The sequence below is a fragment of the Capricornis sumatraensis genome, chromosome 2 (assembly GCF_032405125.1).
Source record: "Capricornis sumatraensis isolate serow.1 chromosome 2, serow.2, whole genome shotgun sequence".
NCBI lineage: Eukaryota > Metazoa > Chordata > Mammalia > Artiodactyla > Bovidae > Capricornis > Capricornis sumatraensis.
Genome location: NC_091070.1, coordinates 145,351,367 through 145,369,736, shown reverse-complemented (window position 1 = coordinate 145,369,736; position 18,370 = coordinate 145,351,367). Strand labels below are relative to the sequence as shown.

The following is an 18,370-nucleotide window of genomic DNA, read 5'->3' as shown; positions in this document are numbered from 1 at the left end:
CGCTTAAGAAATATTAACCTATCTAGCTCATAGAAGTCTCAAGAAAAGTTATTATAACCTGGCTTTTCTGTTCATTGCTACGTCCCATGAGGCCTTGACCTGCTACTCAAAGTGCTACCTCGTCAGGGTCCCTTAAATCCAGCCTGATCCTCAGGGCCTCGCTGATCAGGAAAGCACACTGGTGTTTCCCTGAGGCCAGAACTTTACACACTGAGGTTTAACAATATTTATTGAGTCCTGAGTATATGCCAGTTGTTACACTACACAGATTTTCATACAAAAGAAGCATGGAAGAAATGGAATATGTATAATGAAAAATGTATACATTCTCAAGTAAAACTCTTGCCCATGAGTGGGACCACTGTATAATATGCCTTATCTTAAAGCTATGGCAGATTACAGCACAGTCCATGTACAGACTCAACTTTTAAGCCTGAGAGGCTCAAAGAAATGTTTTCTATGTGATACGCATTTTTAAAAGTTGCTCTCTTCAGTGATTAAGTTTTTGCTAAATACCACATTAGACTCTGAGCTTATTTTAGTAAATAAAAAATGTGAAAGAACTCTCAAGAATAATTATTCATTTGCTCTAGATAACAATCACACTTTAGAATTTAAATTATGAATCACCTGTACAGATGTTACCTTTTCCAAAGGACTTTCTACTCGAGGAATGCTTATCATTGGCATCTGTGCCAGGTTATCCGTGTGTGTATGTTCATTTTCTGGTTGTCTTCCTTTGAAATTATTTACCACACATACAACCTACAATTTCAGGAAAAAATACAATTAAAACAAAGCCATGCTCCCTATAAACATGACCTTTGTGAGCAGCCTGATTAATCACAGTAATAAAGTATTGGCATGACTTAAACACTACATGTCTATAACTTTACATTCAAATTTATCTTGTAATCCAGTGCAAGTGTGTTCAAGAGCATTCATCAATTAATATGTAGCTCAGTTAATAATGACATCGCTATTATTCCAAAATTTTCATTAAACTAGTTTATAGTCAATGCTCAAACTGATCCAAAAATAACACCATAACCTTATAAAAATTCATAGCAAGCTAACCTTTCCTTAATGTGGCTAACCTACAACTTAATTTAAATGTTAATTATTTCCCATTGCTTCAAGATCTTTACATTCATAATAGACCTACTACGATTGACACTTTCTCATTTAGTAGCACCATTAACCCTAGTTTATTGTCTATTACTGCATCTCATATATATCTGGCATTTCAACAACAGCTCACTATGGCTACCACTAAAATAGAAGACCTTTTACACAAAGGAAACTGACCCTTGTTTCAATTGATTATATCCCATACTAAACCAGAAGTTCTCATATTCTACTGTGCATGAAAATAAAGTTCTGGCACTTAAAATAAAGACATTCCTAAGCCCTCTCCTAAAAATTCTGATTTCATAAATGAAGGATAAGGTTTAGGAGTTGCCACTTTTACAAGGCATTTCTGAAGCTTCTGATGTAGCTGGATCAAATTTCAAGAATTAGTGATTTAAATAATACAGGAAAATTAATTGTTTATATTGCTTATATTGAACTAGTAGGTAAGATATTCTTGAGCCTTCTTTTTCTGGGTTTTATATTCTATTATCAAACTGAAATAAAGAATTTACTTGTAGCTAGTTTATAACTTAACATTCATTTAATAAATAAATGCTTAATATACAATCACAAGTTTACACTGTATATTTTCCACAAATCACAGTGGAAAGTGTAGGGCTCATTATTGAATATTTTTGGAGGTCAAAAATTACATCTTGATTGTTCTCCAGCTTTTAAATTAAATTTTAAAATCTACAAAATAACACACACTATTAGATTTTATCTCGGAAAAAATTTCCTTGCAAACTGATATATACTTATTATCCTTTCAATTCTTTGCATAATTACAGATCAGAGGCACAGATCAAAGCCTAATAACTTAATACTCAATTTCATCACTATCATCCAGATTGGCAAAGGTTTGGAAATGGGTACCTGATAAACATTCTATCAAATGATGAGCCTGCAAAGGACTAATAGATAGTAACTGACCTAAAGTAGAGGTCAGCAAATTTTGTCTGTAATGAGCAGATAGGACATATTTTTGGCTTTGTGGGTGTATAATCTCTGCAGCAACTATTCAGCTCTTCCATTTTGGTGTGGAAGCAGCAATCAAGCAATATAATCAAGAATTTGAGCTAACAACAATATAACAAACAACAGTTTCATACCCATTTCATGAAAAAAATATATATATACACAACACATACACACACATTTTCTTTGCATTAATATTATGCATGCTAAGTCACTTCAGTTATGTCCAACTCTCTGTGACCCTATGGACTGTAGCCTACTAGGCTCGTCTGTCCATGGGATTCTCCAGGGAAGAATACTTGAGTGGGCTGCCATGCCCTCCTCCAGGGGATCTTTCCAATCCAGGGATCAAACCCTCATGTCTTATGCCTCCTAAATTAGCAAGTGGGTTCTTTACCACTATGGCCACCTGGTAAGCACCATTAATATTATATAAATTTATGGAAAATCAGCAGGTGAAAAAAAACTGCTACAAATTCTTCTGAATTAAAATTTGCTGAAATAACTATATACACAGAAAAATGGAAGTCATTAGATGAAGAACAGATTTAATAGTGGCTACTGAAATTAGTATAATTGCTTTTTATACTAATTTTGGTTCAGAAAACTCTGAAAGTTATTACCAGTTATCTTGTTGCCTTAATTGAGGGTCAGGACAACACCACTGAAGCAGCTAAGAATTCACACGTGAAATATTTAAATGCCTAACACATAGCAGATATTCATTAAAGCATCTATTAGCATAATGATTACTCTTCATTACTGTTATTATTTAAATTATGAGGAAGGAAATTATCAAATCTTCCTTAGAATCATATTCAAATATTTAGTAAGTCTTGTCTGGTAACATTTGCAAATATGAAATTGACTTCCTATTAGAAAAATGCTCATAGGAAATAACAATAGACATGGTTTTTGATGCTGAGGCTGAATGTCCTGTTCTTGGACAGTCCTCTGGGTCTCAGTTTTCTCAATTTGAAAGTGAAGAGGTTGTGACAGATTAGCAAAGTCAGCTCCATTTCTTTGGCTGAAAAATTCAACAAACGTTCAAAATAAAACCCAAGATGTGCCCATCTTCTGATCCTACTCCAAACCTTGATCTTTTTCTGGATTCTATCAGGGAAAGGAAATTCCCCCTCATCCCCAAACCCAGTTGCATGTGGCTGAAAGCTTGAACACTTCCTGTACTCAACCACTCAATTTGTTCAATTCTTCTTTCTAAAGATTTTGAATTCTTATATCTGCCTTGTTCTATCCCTAACACCAACTCCAAAGACTAAGCAATCATCATTACTTGCCTGAATTCCTGCAAGGCTTTCTCAAGACTAAATCCAATCTTGACTCCCTCCAATCCCTCTCTACAAAGAGGTGAGAATGGTCTTTCCAAAATGCAAATTTTATCATGTCAACCTCCTTAAAACTACTTTGTGGCTTGGTTTCTCATTCCTCTCAAAATGCAAACTCAGGTCCACCTTTCAGCCTTCTTTCTCTATTTTCCAAACACCTTCTGTTTCCTTTCACTTCCTTTTGTTTGGAATACTCATGTCCTGTCTTTGGGCATATCTCATTCATCTGTGATATCTCATCTCTGCATCACCACCTTATTAGTCTTCCTTGATCCCAGGCTGTTTTTATTTGCTGGCAAGGACCTGTGATTTTTTTCACTGAAATACCTATCTCTATATGAAATTATATATCTGCAAGCATAGCATTTTGGTTGATGTGATTCTCTTCCAAGGTTATCAGCTCTATGGAAGCAGACATGCTTCTTTTTTGGATCACTATTCTATTCTCAGTGCCAGGTGAATGAACAGATTAATAAATGATCATGAATCCAGGATAAAAATTCTCAAATTTTCTGATGTTCCCATATATAATTGAAAGTGACTTTCTTTAGAAACATTCTATTTTTACATTAGGGGTTTCCATGAGTGCAACTCTACCCTCTCTTCCAAAAAATAACACTAGTAATAAGTCACCATTACATATAGATTTTTGTTTTCTTTTTCCAGTAGTGATAATAAATTAATCTGATCCATTTGTGATCAGTTTGCCTCTTCCTTGTGGCAAATAAAACATCTCTGCTGTATGGGGTTATGTGCATGGGCTTTGGGGTCAAACAGGCCTGGAGCTTAATCCTAGGCTCTTCCATTTACTAATTCTGTGAGCCTAAGCAAGTTATTTAGTATAACTACATCTGTCTGCTTTGTCTGCAAAACTAAGACAATAATAATTATGTCTCACTGTGCATGAGAATTAATTAATACAGTAAAGAATACTCAAATAACTATTATTACTGTTAGGAATATGCACGATAACCTGACAAGCTCTTGCTTTGGTCAGTAAAGTTGAATTATCCTGCCTGATACTGTAATATCCATCTTTCTTGGAAGTACTTTGAGGCATTCATTTTTATAAAATAATATGAATCAATCTACAATAATAAAGTCATCAAAGGTGAAGAGTATGGTATCCATAGCCTTCTCTGTACCATGCAATTGACTGACTTGACTACATATGTGATTTCACTTAACCCTCAAAAGAGCTCTGGCAAGTAAATAAAACAGTTCATTCATTCATTCATCAAATGTCTCCTGAGAACTTCCTATATACCACTGGGAATATACAGTGATGAAAACAAACACCATCTCTGTAAGTGGTTTACATTCTAGAGAGTTTGACAGCAAAAACAAAACCCAAAATATTATATGTGGTATACTAAAAGTTGAATCGTGCAGGGGAGAAAAGTGAATAGGAAATGAGGAAAGGAGTCCGGGGGAGAGGTAATCACTTTAAATACAGTTCAGGGGAGGCTGCACTTTAAGAATAATGAGGAGCTACATGGGATGGTCAATATCACACATTGAGGAAAACTGGCAAAAAAAAAAAAGTGGCAACAGCAGCATTCAATGTAGGTTTTTCTGACTCCCACTCCTGTTTTGTTCTCTAAAATATACACAGGAGCATTCCAGCAGAGGCAATGTGCAGGCTGGACAGAGTGTGTGAGAGACGAAGAAAACTGACTGGATTCCAAGTGTGGGATTTCCACTGTAAAAAAAAAAAAAAAGGGAAACATAACTTGACCAGGAAGAGTGCAGCCAGACTCTGGAGGATCCCAGAAGCCCAATGGAAGTGTCTGGTTTAATCCAGCACGAGAGAAGCTTGGTTTCCTGTTTTTTTTATTAGCAATGAATTATATTATCACGTGTATGAAGCAGCATGCAAGGCATCTGGAGGAGAGTCTAAAGTGAGAAGGTAGCTAGGAACCGACAGATATAGAAGAGGTAAGCAATTAGATCTCTACAATCAAGAAGTGATGGTCAGAACAGCAAAGAAGTAAGACACGGGAGAAAGATTCTGTAGTGGAAACGAGCTTCAACTAGATGAATCACTGAGTGTGGGGAGAGTGAGTCAAAGGCATATGCTAGACTTTGGATGTGGGTGACAGGGAACATGAGTGCCTTGAACCGACACACAGTGGCTTGGAGTAGGTTAGTGGTAATTTTATCTTGTAATCATCTTAGTGATCTGCACACACTGCAGAATAATTGAAAACACTCCAAGATACTGCAAGCCAGAGCTATAGTCACTGCTTGAAATAAATATTCTACTTAGTTGCCCAAATGAGAAACTCGAGAATCATCATAGATTGTTGTCCTCTTCATCCTCATCAATTCCATTGTTTCATCAATTTCCAAACCATCCCACCTCCAGCCAGCCTCCCCTCCCTCTGTGCAATCAGAGGCCCATCCACCACTTCCCTGAATCTGCATAACCTGTCTCTATCCTCACCTGGAGCTTTATTTTCCAAAAACATATTTTTAAAGCACAAATCTTATCACAGAGTAAAAGCGTCTGAAAGGAAACAATCTCTCATTTATGAAATTATTTCAGTCATCCATGTGGCCATGAACTAAACATACACACCATTTTGTTTACACATTATCAGTCTGTGTAACAATCCTTCAAGGAGACTGTAACCTTATTTAAATCCTTATTGCCAAATTCAGACTTAAATTGAAGAAAGTAGGGAAAACGACTAGACCATTCAGGTATGACCTAAATCAAATCCTTTATGACTATACAGTGAAGTGCGAAATAGATTTAAGGGACTAGATCTTATAGACAGAGTGCCTGATGAACTATGGACTGAGGTTCATGAAATTGTACAGGAGACAGGGATCAAGACCATCTCCATAGAAAAGAAATGCAAGAAAGCAAAATAGCTGTCTCAGGAGGCCCTACAAATAGCTGTGAAAAGAAGAGAAGCGAAAAACCAAGGAGAAAAGGAAAGATATAAGCATCTGAATGCACAGTTCCAAAGAATAGCAAGAAGAGATAAGAAAGCCTTCTTCAGCAATCAATGTAAAGAAATAGAGGAAAACAACAGAATAGGAAAGACTAGAGATCCCTTCAAGAAAATTAGAGATACCAAGGGAACATTTCGTGCAAAGATGAGCTCGATAAAGGACAGAAATTGTACGGACCTAACAGAAGCAGAAGGTATTAAGAATAGGTGGCAAGAATACACAGAAGAACTGTACAAGAAAGATCGTCACGACCCAGATAATCACGATGGTGTGATCACTCGCCTAGAGCCAGTCATCCTGGAATGTGAAGTCATGTGGGCCTTAGAAAGCATCACTACAAACAAAGCTAGTGGAGGTGATGTAATTCCAGTTGAGCTATTTCAAATCCTGAAAGATGATGCTGTGAAAGTGCTGCCCTCAATATGCCAGCAAATTTGGAAAACTCAGCAGTGGCCACAGGACTGGAAAAGGTGTTTTCATTCCAATCCCAAAGAAAGGCAATGCCAAAGAATGCTCAAACTACCGCACAATTGCACTCATCTCACATGTTAGTAAAGGAATGCTCAAAATTCTCCAAGCCAGGCTTCAGCAATACGTGAACCGTGAACTCCCTGATGTTCAAGCTGGTTTTAAAAAAGGCAGAGGAACCAGAGATCAAATTGCCAACATCTGCTGGATCATCAAAAAAGCAAGAGAGTTCCAGAAAAATATCTATTTCTGCGTTATTGACTATGCCAAAGCCTTTGACTGTGTGGATCACAATAAACTGTGGAAAATTCTGAAAGAGATGGGAATACCAGACCACCTGACCTGCCTTTTGAGAAACCTATATGCAGGTCAGGAAGCAACAGTTAGAACTGGACATGGAACAACAGACTGGTTCCAGATAGGAAAAGGAGTATGTCAAGGCTATATATTGTCACCCTGCTTATTTGACTTATATGCAGAGTACATCATGAGAAACGCTGGACTGGAAGAAGCACAAGCTGGAATCAAGATTGCCGGGAGAAATATCAATAACCTCAGATATGCAGATGATACCACCCTTATGGCAGAAAGTGAAGAGAAACTAAAAAGCCTCTTGATGAAAGTGAAAGAGGAGAGTGAAAAAGTTGGCTTAAAGCGAAGATCATGGCATCTGGTCCCATCACTTCATGGGAAATAGATGGGGAAACAGTGGAAACAGTGGCAGACTTTATTTTTCAGGGCTCCAAAATCACTACAGATGGTGACTGCAGCCATGAGATTAAAAGACACTTAGTCCTTGGAAGGAAAGTTATGACCAACCTAGACAGCATATTCAAAAGCAGAGACATTACTTTGCCAACAAAGGTCCATCTAGTCAAGGCTATGGTTTTTCCAGTGATCACGTATGGATGTGAGAGTTGGACTGTGAAGAAAGCTGAGCGCTGAAGAAATGATACTTTTGAACTGTGATGTTGGAGAAGACTCTTGAGAGTCCCTTGGACTGCAAGGAGATCCAACCAGTCCATCCTAAAGGAGATTGGTCCTGGCTGTTCTTTGGAAGGACTGATGCTGAAGCTGAAACTCCAACACTTTGGCCACCTCATGCGAAGAGTTGACTTATTGGAAAAGACTCTGATGCTGGGAGGGATTGGGGGCAGGAGGAGAAGGGGACGACAGAGACTGAGATGGCTGGATGGCATCACCTACTCGATGGACATGAGTTTGGGTGAACTCTGGGAGTTGGTGACGGACAGGGAGGCCTGGTGTGCTGCGATTCATGGGGTTGCAAAGAGTTGGATACGACTGAGAGACTGAGCTGAACTTAACCTTATTTAAAGAGGAAGAAACTGAGGTTAGGTAAATTGCTTAAGGGCACAAATTGAGTAGATAGTGAGGATGAGATTCAACCAAACTTTTTCTCTGTTTCAACTATCTGGGAGCTGACAGAGGCTTCCAAATCACCTACATTTTTAAGCAAGAGCCCAAATTACTGTTATAGCACACAAGGCATTCAGAGTATCCCCTGTGTGCTTTTTCATTCCCCTTCTTGTCACTCATGTTGGATGACTGGTATCATTTCTGGGTGCCAGATGGATACTGTGCCTTCGGCCTAGAATACAGGAGGGGCTTCATACATGCTTATTTTTTGATACATTTTCTGTTGCCTGTGCACTGTGCTCTTTGCCCTTCATTCCTTATGCCCCAAGCTACACCTATCTGCTTTACAAATTCTTCAAGTTTATATATAGTCTCTTCTTTCTGATTCGGCCCTAATTCAAACAGAGTAGATCTCTTGAGTGTATGTACCCTACATCTACCATTACATCATCCTCTCTAGAACTCTTCATGTCCATCTCGTCCCACCTGACTGCAATCTATTTAAGTACCTGGACTGGATCCTTTTCATGTACTTATTCCCAGCACCAAGCACAATGCCTGGATTAGAGTAGGGTCTCAGTAAATGTTTGTTTCATGAACGAAGAAAAGGAGGGAATGTTTGAGGGAATAGACTGTCCTGTCTGACTCCAGAAACAGACTCCCAGAGAAGACCAGTCATATTTATCTGAGGCCCTTTGCAGGCCTGGTTAAAGAACTATTGTCAGATGTAACTGTGTTTCAGCTCCGTGGGTCTGGAACATCTTTGCTGGTACCTCATCAGGCTACATCTTCTCCTCCTTTGGGTATAGGAGGAGACTACTGTATAAAGCAAAACATACTTTCGCACTGACATTAAAATCAGAAACACTGTTTTTATGGATAAAAGCTTGTTTAGTCATTACATGGTTAAAGCACCTCCATATGACCTTTTCATAAGGTCCTTTTCCTGGATGCATGGGAATGTTTGAAGGGCCCTATGGAAGATTCTGAGTATGTCCAGTAAGATGGTCTTGAGCTCAAGGGGGACCCCTAGTCCAATTAATCATTCCCCACATCGTTCTCAGACGAGGAAGTGAAAGGAAAATATGAGTGCTCTAGACTTAACCTTGCAAGGCATCATGATGTTCACTGGCAGTCAAGGGAAGATGGCTACAGCCACAGGAGATGAAGCCTGATGAAATACCAGCAAAGATGTTCCGGACCCACAGAGTTGAAATTCAGTTACATCTGGCACTAGCGCTTTAATGCTTCAACTTTTGGCATGCTGTTTGCTGTGCCTATGATTATTTTCTTAGGATTTAAGTGAAGCATTTTTTTTTGTTTCTTTTATAAAAAGTTAGCCTGTTTCAACTGTCATAAGTGAAAGCAAGGGAAAGGTTTGGGGCCATGCCTGGGTCCCTGTTTGCATGAGGCTACAGGATATCTCTGGGGGTGGGGAAGGTAAGCCTAAGTTTCCAAGGGACCTTGGACACAGCAGGGAAAGGCATCAGAAAGAAAAATAGCAAACGGTCTAGAAAGGGATCAGGGCATGGTCACTACTTTTACCACAAGAAGTTCTAGAAGAAATAACCTATATAAAATGCCCAGCACATAACAGTGCGCAAATCATTGGTAGCTGGAAAGGTTTGTATAAGCTTTAACGTACTGTTATAAACAGGGAGGCCTGGCGTGCTGCGATTCATGGGGTCGCAAAGAGTCAGACACGGCTGAGCAACTGAACTGAACCGAAAGCCAGATTGAAACAACTAAACCTACAGAACTAAAATCTACAGAAGTAGTCCAAGGAGATTTTTATTGCAGAAGTAGAGATGGCAGGCTTGCCTCATTAAGAGTCACTACGTGTATGCCTCACTCCTTGGCAAAATCTGATTTGAGTGATATTGCCTTGGAAACTCTCCATGGGTTTTCAGTCACTGAAGGCGACCGGTTCATCTCACAAGTGAGGTTCACCTGTTAGGTTCTGGGACTTGGCAGCTCAGGAGAGGACTGTTCGGAGGCACCAGGGCACTTTGGGATACTCTACATACTTCAGGATGCTAAGTGCCCTGAGGAAATTTTTTAAACATACATATACACAATGGAGTATTACTCAGCCATTAAAATAATACATTTGAATCAGTTCTAATGAGATGGATGAAACTGGAGCCGATTATACAGAGTGAAGTAAGCCAGAAAGAAAAACACCAATACAGTATACTAACACATATATATGGAATTTAGAAAGATGGCAATGATGACCCTGTATGCAAGACAGCAAAAGAGACACAGATGTGTAGAGTGGACTTTTGGACTCTGAGGGAGAGGGAGAGGGAGAGGGTGGGATGATTTGGGAGAATGGCACTGAAACATGTATACTATCATGTAAGAAACGAATCGCCAGTCTATGTTCGATACAGGATACCGGATGCTTGGGGCTGGTGCATGGGGATGATCCAGAGAGATGATATGGGGTGGGAGGTGGGAGGGGGGTTCAGGATTGGGAACTCATGTACACCCGTGGTGGATTCATGTCAATGTATGGCAAAACCAATACAGTATTGTAAAGAAAAATAAAGTAAAAACAAGATTTTTTAAAAATTAAAAAAAAATTTTTCCCATTTCAAAAAGGTCCACAATAAAGTTTTGTGTGTGTCTGGAAAAAAAAAAAAAACCTATTTGTAGGAAAGGAATGGGAATGCAGATGTAAAGAACAGACTTGTATACACATTGTGGGAAGGACAGGACAGGACAAATTGAGACAGTAGCACTGAAATATACACGCTACCATGTGTAAAATAGTTAGTAGGAAGCTGTTATATAACACAGGGAGCCCAGCCTGGTGCTCTGTGATTACCTAGAGGGGTGGGATGAGGGGGTTGGGGAGGGAGGCTCAACAGGGAAGGGATATGTGTGTGTGTGTGTGTGTGTGTGTGTATAAATTATGATTGGTTTGCATTGTTGTACTACAGAAACCAACACAATATTATAAAGCAATTTTCCTCCAGTCAAAAAATAAATTCAAAAGAAAAAACATCTAGGGAGGTATGAGTGTTTTTTTAGCCCCATTCCACTTTGCATGAAAATAGTCTCTTCACTTTTAAATGTAGAAAATAGGCACTTTTCACCCCAAGCCTGACCTTAGGCAGAACAAATGAAGGAGAAGAAAGAAATGAGTGATTTAAAACATACATATTTCCATTTCAGAGACCACCTTTCGAAAACTAAACCCAGTGATTCACACCTGTATTGTCTAGTAGGTGGCTATACACATTAATTAACAAACAAATTATATCTAAAGAAACTTGTACTTACAAGAAATACTGCTATAGATATTCCAACCAGAAAGCCTGCTATCACATCAGACCAATGATTTCGATATTCTGCAACTCTGTTCAGTCCAGTAAGAAAGGCCAAACACATTAAGCCTAGGCACAAAACGGGCTTAGCAAGTCTTGTTCCTTTGGCTTTGATTGTGTTGGTAATGTACATCTGAAATAGCAAACAAAAAGCGTGAATGCATTTCCTTATATATCTACACCTTATATATGTATCAGTACACACATATTTATAGGAACAGATATATTTATATAATTCAAATAATTAACTACAGTTTATAAATTTTTTGAAGAATTTTCTTAAAAGTAGAGTTTAAAAGTAGTGATTAGTTAATTGTACTTACCTTATATTGAGTAATGGTCAATTCTTATGTAACATTAATCATTTAAGATACTGAGTTGCAGACATTCCAAGTCACTTTTCACAAACTTTTAATTACTTACTCTCATTTTATCTGAATTTACATTTTATATGAATACTGCTGGAAAGGGAAAATTAATGAATGTTTTTAATGTTTACATTTCTGTATACCATATTGAGAGGATGTACACTTTATAAAAGGGACTTCTCAGGTGGCTCAGGGTAAAGAATCCACTTGCCAATGCAGGAGGTGTGGGTTTGATCCCTGGGTCGGGAAGATCCCCTGGAGGATGAAATGGCAACCCATTCCAGTATTCTTGCCTGGGAAATCGCATGGACAGAGGAGCCTGGTGGGCTACAATCCACAGTATTACAAAGAGTTGGACAGGACTGAGCTACTGAGAGTGCATGCATACTTTATAAAAATCAAACTTGTGAGCATATCTATAAAAAACAAAATCAAGTGGATTTCACTAAATAGATATTACTTGGAAAAAATAATTTAAAGTTCATTACAGTACCAACATTTACTTTTATGCTGTTATCTGAAATTGTGAAAATACTTTGTTTAACAAATTTTATCAACCAGCATAAGAACAACAACAAAAAACCCTTAATTATATAGGAGAAATGTGTCATTTAAACCAAAATAATCAGTAAACACCTACATTTTTGGCATCTTCATGTATGCTAATGAATAACGTGTAACTGTCAGCTGGTTGCACCGAATGAAATCTTTTCAAGTTGTGAGACACCATGGTCAAGAAACCCAGTTCTTCCCCAATCTGATTTATTTTATAGCTCAACTGCTCATAATTTCCTATATGCATTTCTATAGAAGTGAATCTGTTGACTGTGAAGGAGATGTGTCAGTTATTTCAAGTCACTGTGTGTGTTTAGTTGCTCAGTTGTATCCAACTCGTTGTGACCCCAAGGACTGCAGCTTGCCAGGCTCCTCTGTTCATGGGATACTCCAGCAAGAACACTGGAGAAGGTGGCCATTCCCTTCTCCTAAGGAATCTTCCTGACCCAGGGATTGAACCCCAGTCTCCTATATTGAAGGAAGATTCTTTGCTGTCAGCCACCAGGGGAGCCCCTATTTGAAGTCACTGCTGCTGCTGCTGCTGCTGCTGCTAAGTCGCTTCAGTCGTGTCCGACTCTGTGCGACCCCATAGATGGCAGCCCACCAGGTTTCCCGTCCCTGGGATTCTCCAGGCAAGAACACTGGAGTGGGTTGCCATTTCCTTCTCCAACGCATGAAAGTAAAAAGTGAAAGTAAAGTCACTCAGTCGTGTCCAACTCTTAGCAACCCCATGGACTGCAGCCTACCAGGCTCCTCTGTCCATGGATTTTCCAGGCAAGTCACTAGTAATTATTAAAGAGATGGCTTTCACAGTACAATAAGTTTTTATGACATTAATGTCAGAATCTGATACTGATAATATAGTCAGAAAAATACTTACAAATGCATATAACCACTTGCCTATTGTCCTCAGTTGAATTAAAAAAAAAATACATTTGACTAAGAGATTAAACCAAAATCAGCACTTAAGCTTTTAGTACATGGGAGCCATTTTTGGGTGCTATGAAAATCAGTAATTCTCTTTTCTTTCTTTTTTTTCTGGGCAAAGTTTGTAGCCCTGTTAGACGCCAGTACACACTATGAATATTTAAACAGTTCATATGATACAAGGTTTCTATCTAGCCAAGTTCTAGCCTTTTGCAAACTATCTTAGGTCTCAATACTCAAGGATATAAATTTTAAAAGCTGGATTATCTTCATTTTGGCATTTGACCTTCAGAGCTATGTCTGTGTATTCTAAGCCTGTGCTTAGAAGAGCTGAATAATCTCAGTTAAGAAGAATAAGTAGACATGAGAGAGAAATAGGAGGAGATGAGAAGAGAAAAAGATGCTTTTGCCATTCCAAGAGAATATATTAAAGAGTCCAGCCCACATGAGTAACAAGACAAGACTATCACCCCACTTCAGATTTCCAGTGATAAATCTAGTAATTTCTTATTTGACTCACGCATATAAATAGAGTGAAATCTAAGCTGCTAGTGAGATTCTCTGATTACTGACTTCTTACCTTTGCATTTCTTCATGTCTGTCAGAACACTAAAAGACAACTACCCTCATTAAGACAAAATGAATATGAAATGATAACTGAATAGTATTAATATGCTAATAATCATTAGAGCTATGATTTTCATGAGCGATGTCTGTTCAAAACAATGCTCTAAGCATTTTATTTATTAAGTCCTCAAAATAACCATAAAATATCATCATTATCTTCATTTGACAGATAAAAAAACTGACTCACGATAAAGCTTATTATAAAGAATACACAATTGGAGTATTGAGGGTGGCCCTTTTGAGAAAGAGAGATGTCAAAGGGAAGTAAGGATAGAGCATTTTGGTGTCTCCAACATTCCTTTCTCTCAATTAATTTCTTGCCTGGAAAAAAATGGCCAGTGAACATAAACTAAGTATCAGTGAATGCAAGAGAAATAAAATTAAAAACAGGGGAAAGAAGGCCATTACAGCACATAGGGATGAGGCTACATTTGTACTCTACCATCAGGGAGAATTAGGAAATGGTGCAAGTGCGGTTTGTGTAGAAAATCTCCTATAGAATCTAAATAACTTTGGAAAGTATTTGCCTTCTCCTTCATCTCCAGAGGCCACCTCAGATAGAGCTCAGGCCTTACTTGTCCAACTTGTGTTGGCTTATTAGTAATCCTTGAGCTTGGGCTATGATCCTCTTAAGATTCTCTTAAATTTCAATTCATTCCTAAGTTGTATGACTCAAGTATTGTTTATAAGCGGCCCCAGGATACAGCCTGGTCACTATGCAAACTCATGAAGAAGCTTCTATAATAGGAATAGCCTGGGATTTTGCTCTTCTTCCAACAGACCCCACTTAATGTCCAGAACCAGAAGAGAAGAAAATTGAATGCAAAGGGTTATGAAGAAGGGTGACATTCATTCAAATACTTTCAACTTTAAAGTGGATCATAACCCTTTATAATGCACAGATTTTTCTCAGTTGGCATGGATGTCACAAAAGAAAATTTTGAGTTTTCACTTATACATACTAGAAAACTTTCTGGTTCCCTAGTACTTATGAATATGACTGCCTTTTAACCAGTCTAATTGTGTTATCCTTACAGAAGGTCTATTATCCCTAATTTGCAGAAAAGGAAATTATGGCATAAGAATCGATTAAGCAAGTTGGATGCAGGACAGAAATTGATTATTTATGCTCTCTTGGTTTTTAATTCACTTATGAAACCATCTAGGTTAACCAGATGTCAAAATGTAACTAAAATAAAACACAAACAGAAGGGAGTATGATTTGAGCAGGATGGTATCTGTTCAGTCCTCAGTGGATGTTCACTACCTTATAAGCCAAGCCATTTAGCCATAATTGGGCAGTTCTTATCCACCCATCCCACAAATATCTATTAGCACAAATGCAGAAAGCCCAAACTGGTCATTTGCTATCTGCTAACAGCTGGGGTATATTCTTCAACACCTTTTCCCTTGTTTATACATTGTCTACAATAATTGACACATATATAAAGGGGTTTTGCTTACTTGAGTGCTTTTACTAAAATATAATTACAAAGCTCAGGCTTCCCTGGTTGGCTCAGACAGTAAAGAATCTACCTGCAATGCAGGAAACCCAGGTTTGATCCCAGATTGGGAAGATCTTCTGGAAAAGGGAATGGTTACCCACTCCAGTAATCTTGCCTGGAGAATTCTATGGACCAAAGAGCCTGGTGGGCTATAGTCCATGGGGTCACAAAGAATTGGACACGACTGAGTGACTTAACACTTTCACTTCACAATCACAATGCCCATGTCATGTAGTAATGTGAATGGACACAATTGTAAGAATAATCATCGATCTCTTGGGTAAACTGAGAAAGCACTGTATAATTTTAAAAACAATACTATTATAAAACAAAAATAAAAACACAAATGTTTGTGTTAAGCACTTACTATAAACCTGAAACTGTTATTCAAAGAGAAGCCATCTAGGTTATATCCAGAAGGATGAGTATGAGTTCTCAGTGAAGAGGAAGTGGGGGAAAAAATTGTCCTAGACCCAGAGAGAGCATCCATGGCCCACTATATGTCTCCCAACACCTGCATCATCCCCACAGCACTCACCACAATGTATGGTTTATGCTAATTTGCCCCTTCACTATACTAATGACATACAAGCCAGATCTGTGTTCTGTACTGTGAACCTTGTGCTTAGTTAGTCCTTTGTCTGAAACACTGTAAGCACTTGAAATAACTATTAGACTAAATAAAAGAGGGAATAAATGAAAAATGCAATGGTACAGGAGAATGAGTATGGAGTATTTCCCTCACAGCATTTGCCACTATCTAAAAATCATGTTCTCTATTTTGTGTATGTATGTTTATCTGTTGCCTCTATGAGAATATTCCATTAGCGTAAAACCTCTGTCCATTCACAATTCTACCTGAAATTCATTGCTGTTGTCATGGGTTAGTCACTAAGTCAAGTCCAACTCTTTGTGATCCCGTGGACTACAGCCCACCAGACTCATCTGTTTATGAGATTTCCCAAACAAGAATACTAGAGTGGGTTGCCATTTCCTTCTCCATGGGATCTTTCCAACCCAGGGATCAGTGTCTCATGAATTGGCAGGTAGATTCTTTTACCACTGAGTCACCAGGGAAGCCCACTTGAAATGCACAGAACTCCTTTTATGTAGAAGGTACTCAGAAATGTTGAATTAGTGAATGTGTAAATGGTATGCTTGGGGAAAAGTGAATTTTTGAACTTTTGTCAGAAAATACACATCACTATCAGAAAATGTCTTGCATATGCCTTTGTTTACTTGCTATTGTCCTTCTCCTGTCTATCTCATATTGCCTGAAACAAAACTTGATATAGGACAGGCACCTGTGATGGAAAGAATATTAGCTCTCTAACAATGCTGAAGCTCTAATCCCGGGAACTTGCGAATATGTCACCTAATCACATGAGTGTTTAAAAGTGGATAACCTTCCCTAGCTTTAGTCAGAAAGAGATCTGAAGATGCTATGCTATTGTCTTTGATGATGGAGAAAGGGAGCCACTAAGCAAGGAACTGAGATATCCTCTGAGATCTGGAAAGGTAAGAAATGAACTCTCTTTAGAGCCCCTTGAAGGGATGCAGCCAGGCTGAAACCTTCAGTTTAGCCCAGTGAACCCAGACGACTTCAGATCTACAGAACTCTAGGATTATAACTTTGGGTTGTTTCTAAGTCCCTACGTTTGTGGTATTTTGTCATGGTTTAAAAAGAAAACTACTATAATCAATCAATATCTGCTTCGTGCGTGAATGAATAAATGGACTGGAATTTGTAAAAATGACCTATAAGAGAGAACTGTGGCACTGAGATTAGATCATCTGCTCTGGAATCAAAGAGTTATGGGTTGAGTCCCAGCTCTGGCACTTAAACAAGTGAATAACTTGAACAAGGTATTCAACCTATTGAATCTTTGAACTCCTTATGCATAAAACGCAAATGATAGAAATATTATCAGGCAGTATGGAAAGAATTAAATGATGTAATACAGGTAAAGTACTTAGCACAGCGATAGTGCACAGTAAGCTCTTAGTATAAACCACACATTGTGGTGAGTGCTGTGGGGATGATGCACGTGTTGGGAGACATATAGGGGCCATGGATGCTCTTCTGGGGTTCAGTCATGGTCAGGTTGGAGAACACAGCAGGACACAGACCGACTACATTGCGTGTTGCTGCGGAAGTGCCTGGTGAGCGGATATCATCAGGGCTGAGAGTGGAAAACCCACATTCTTCTCCTGCTTTCATACTCTTTCACTTTTTCCTTATGCTATTTTGCCATTTTTCCTCCCTTTCATGTTCTCTTAAAAGATCCACTAATTATTTGCAGGTGATTATCATGAACTCTCTTAGCCTTTGCCTTTTCTTTACTACAAACTAAAGGCCTTGATTTCATCCATCCGTTTCTATATATTTATTTCTTTATATATAAGGGCTTCCCTGGTGGCTCAGATGGTAAAGAATCCACCTGCAATGTGGGAGACCTGGGTTTGATCCCTGGTTGGGAAGATCCCCTGGAGGAGGAAATGGCAACCCTACCCCAGTATTCTTTTTTTTTCCCCAGTATTCTTGCCTGGAGAATCCCCATGGAGAAAAGAGCCTGGTGGACTACAGTCCATGGGGTCACACAGAGTCAGACATGACTGAACAACTAAGCACACACAAAGTGCTTGATACACGGTGCAGTAAAAGTGCGTATATATACATGGTTTCAAATGACACTGAATATAGTTTCCTGTGCTTTACAGTATGTCCTTGTTTATTTTAAACATAGAAGTGTGTATATGTTAATCCCAACCTCCTAATTCACCTT

General features: G+C 38.6%; 1 protein-coding gene across 1 annotated transcript in view; it reads right to left on the bottom strand.

Moving 5' to 3' along the window:
- Positions 1-600: 600 nt before the first annotated feature.
- The window catches only part of PLPPR5 (phospholipid phosphatase related 5), a 102,650-nt gene continuing 84,880 nt past the window's right edge, over positions 601-18,370 (bottom strand). Inside the window, exons 4-5 of the mRNA XM_068960917.1 lie at positions 11,559-11,735; positions 601-765 (exon numbers count right to left, since the gene is read on the bottom strand). Of these exons, the coding sequence (XP_068817018.1) occupies positions 601-765; positions 11,559-11,735 (342 nt within the window). The remainder of the gene's footprint in view (positions 766-11,558; positions 11,736-18,370) is intronic.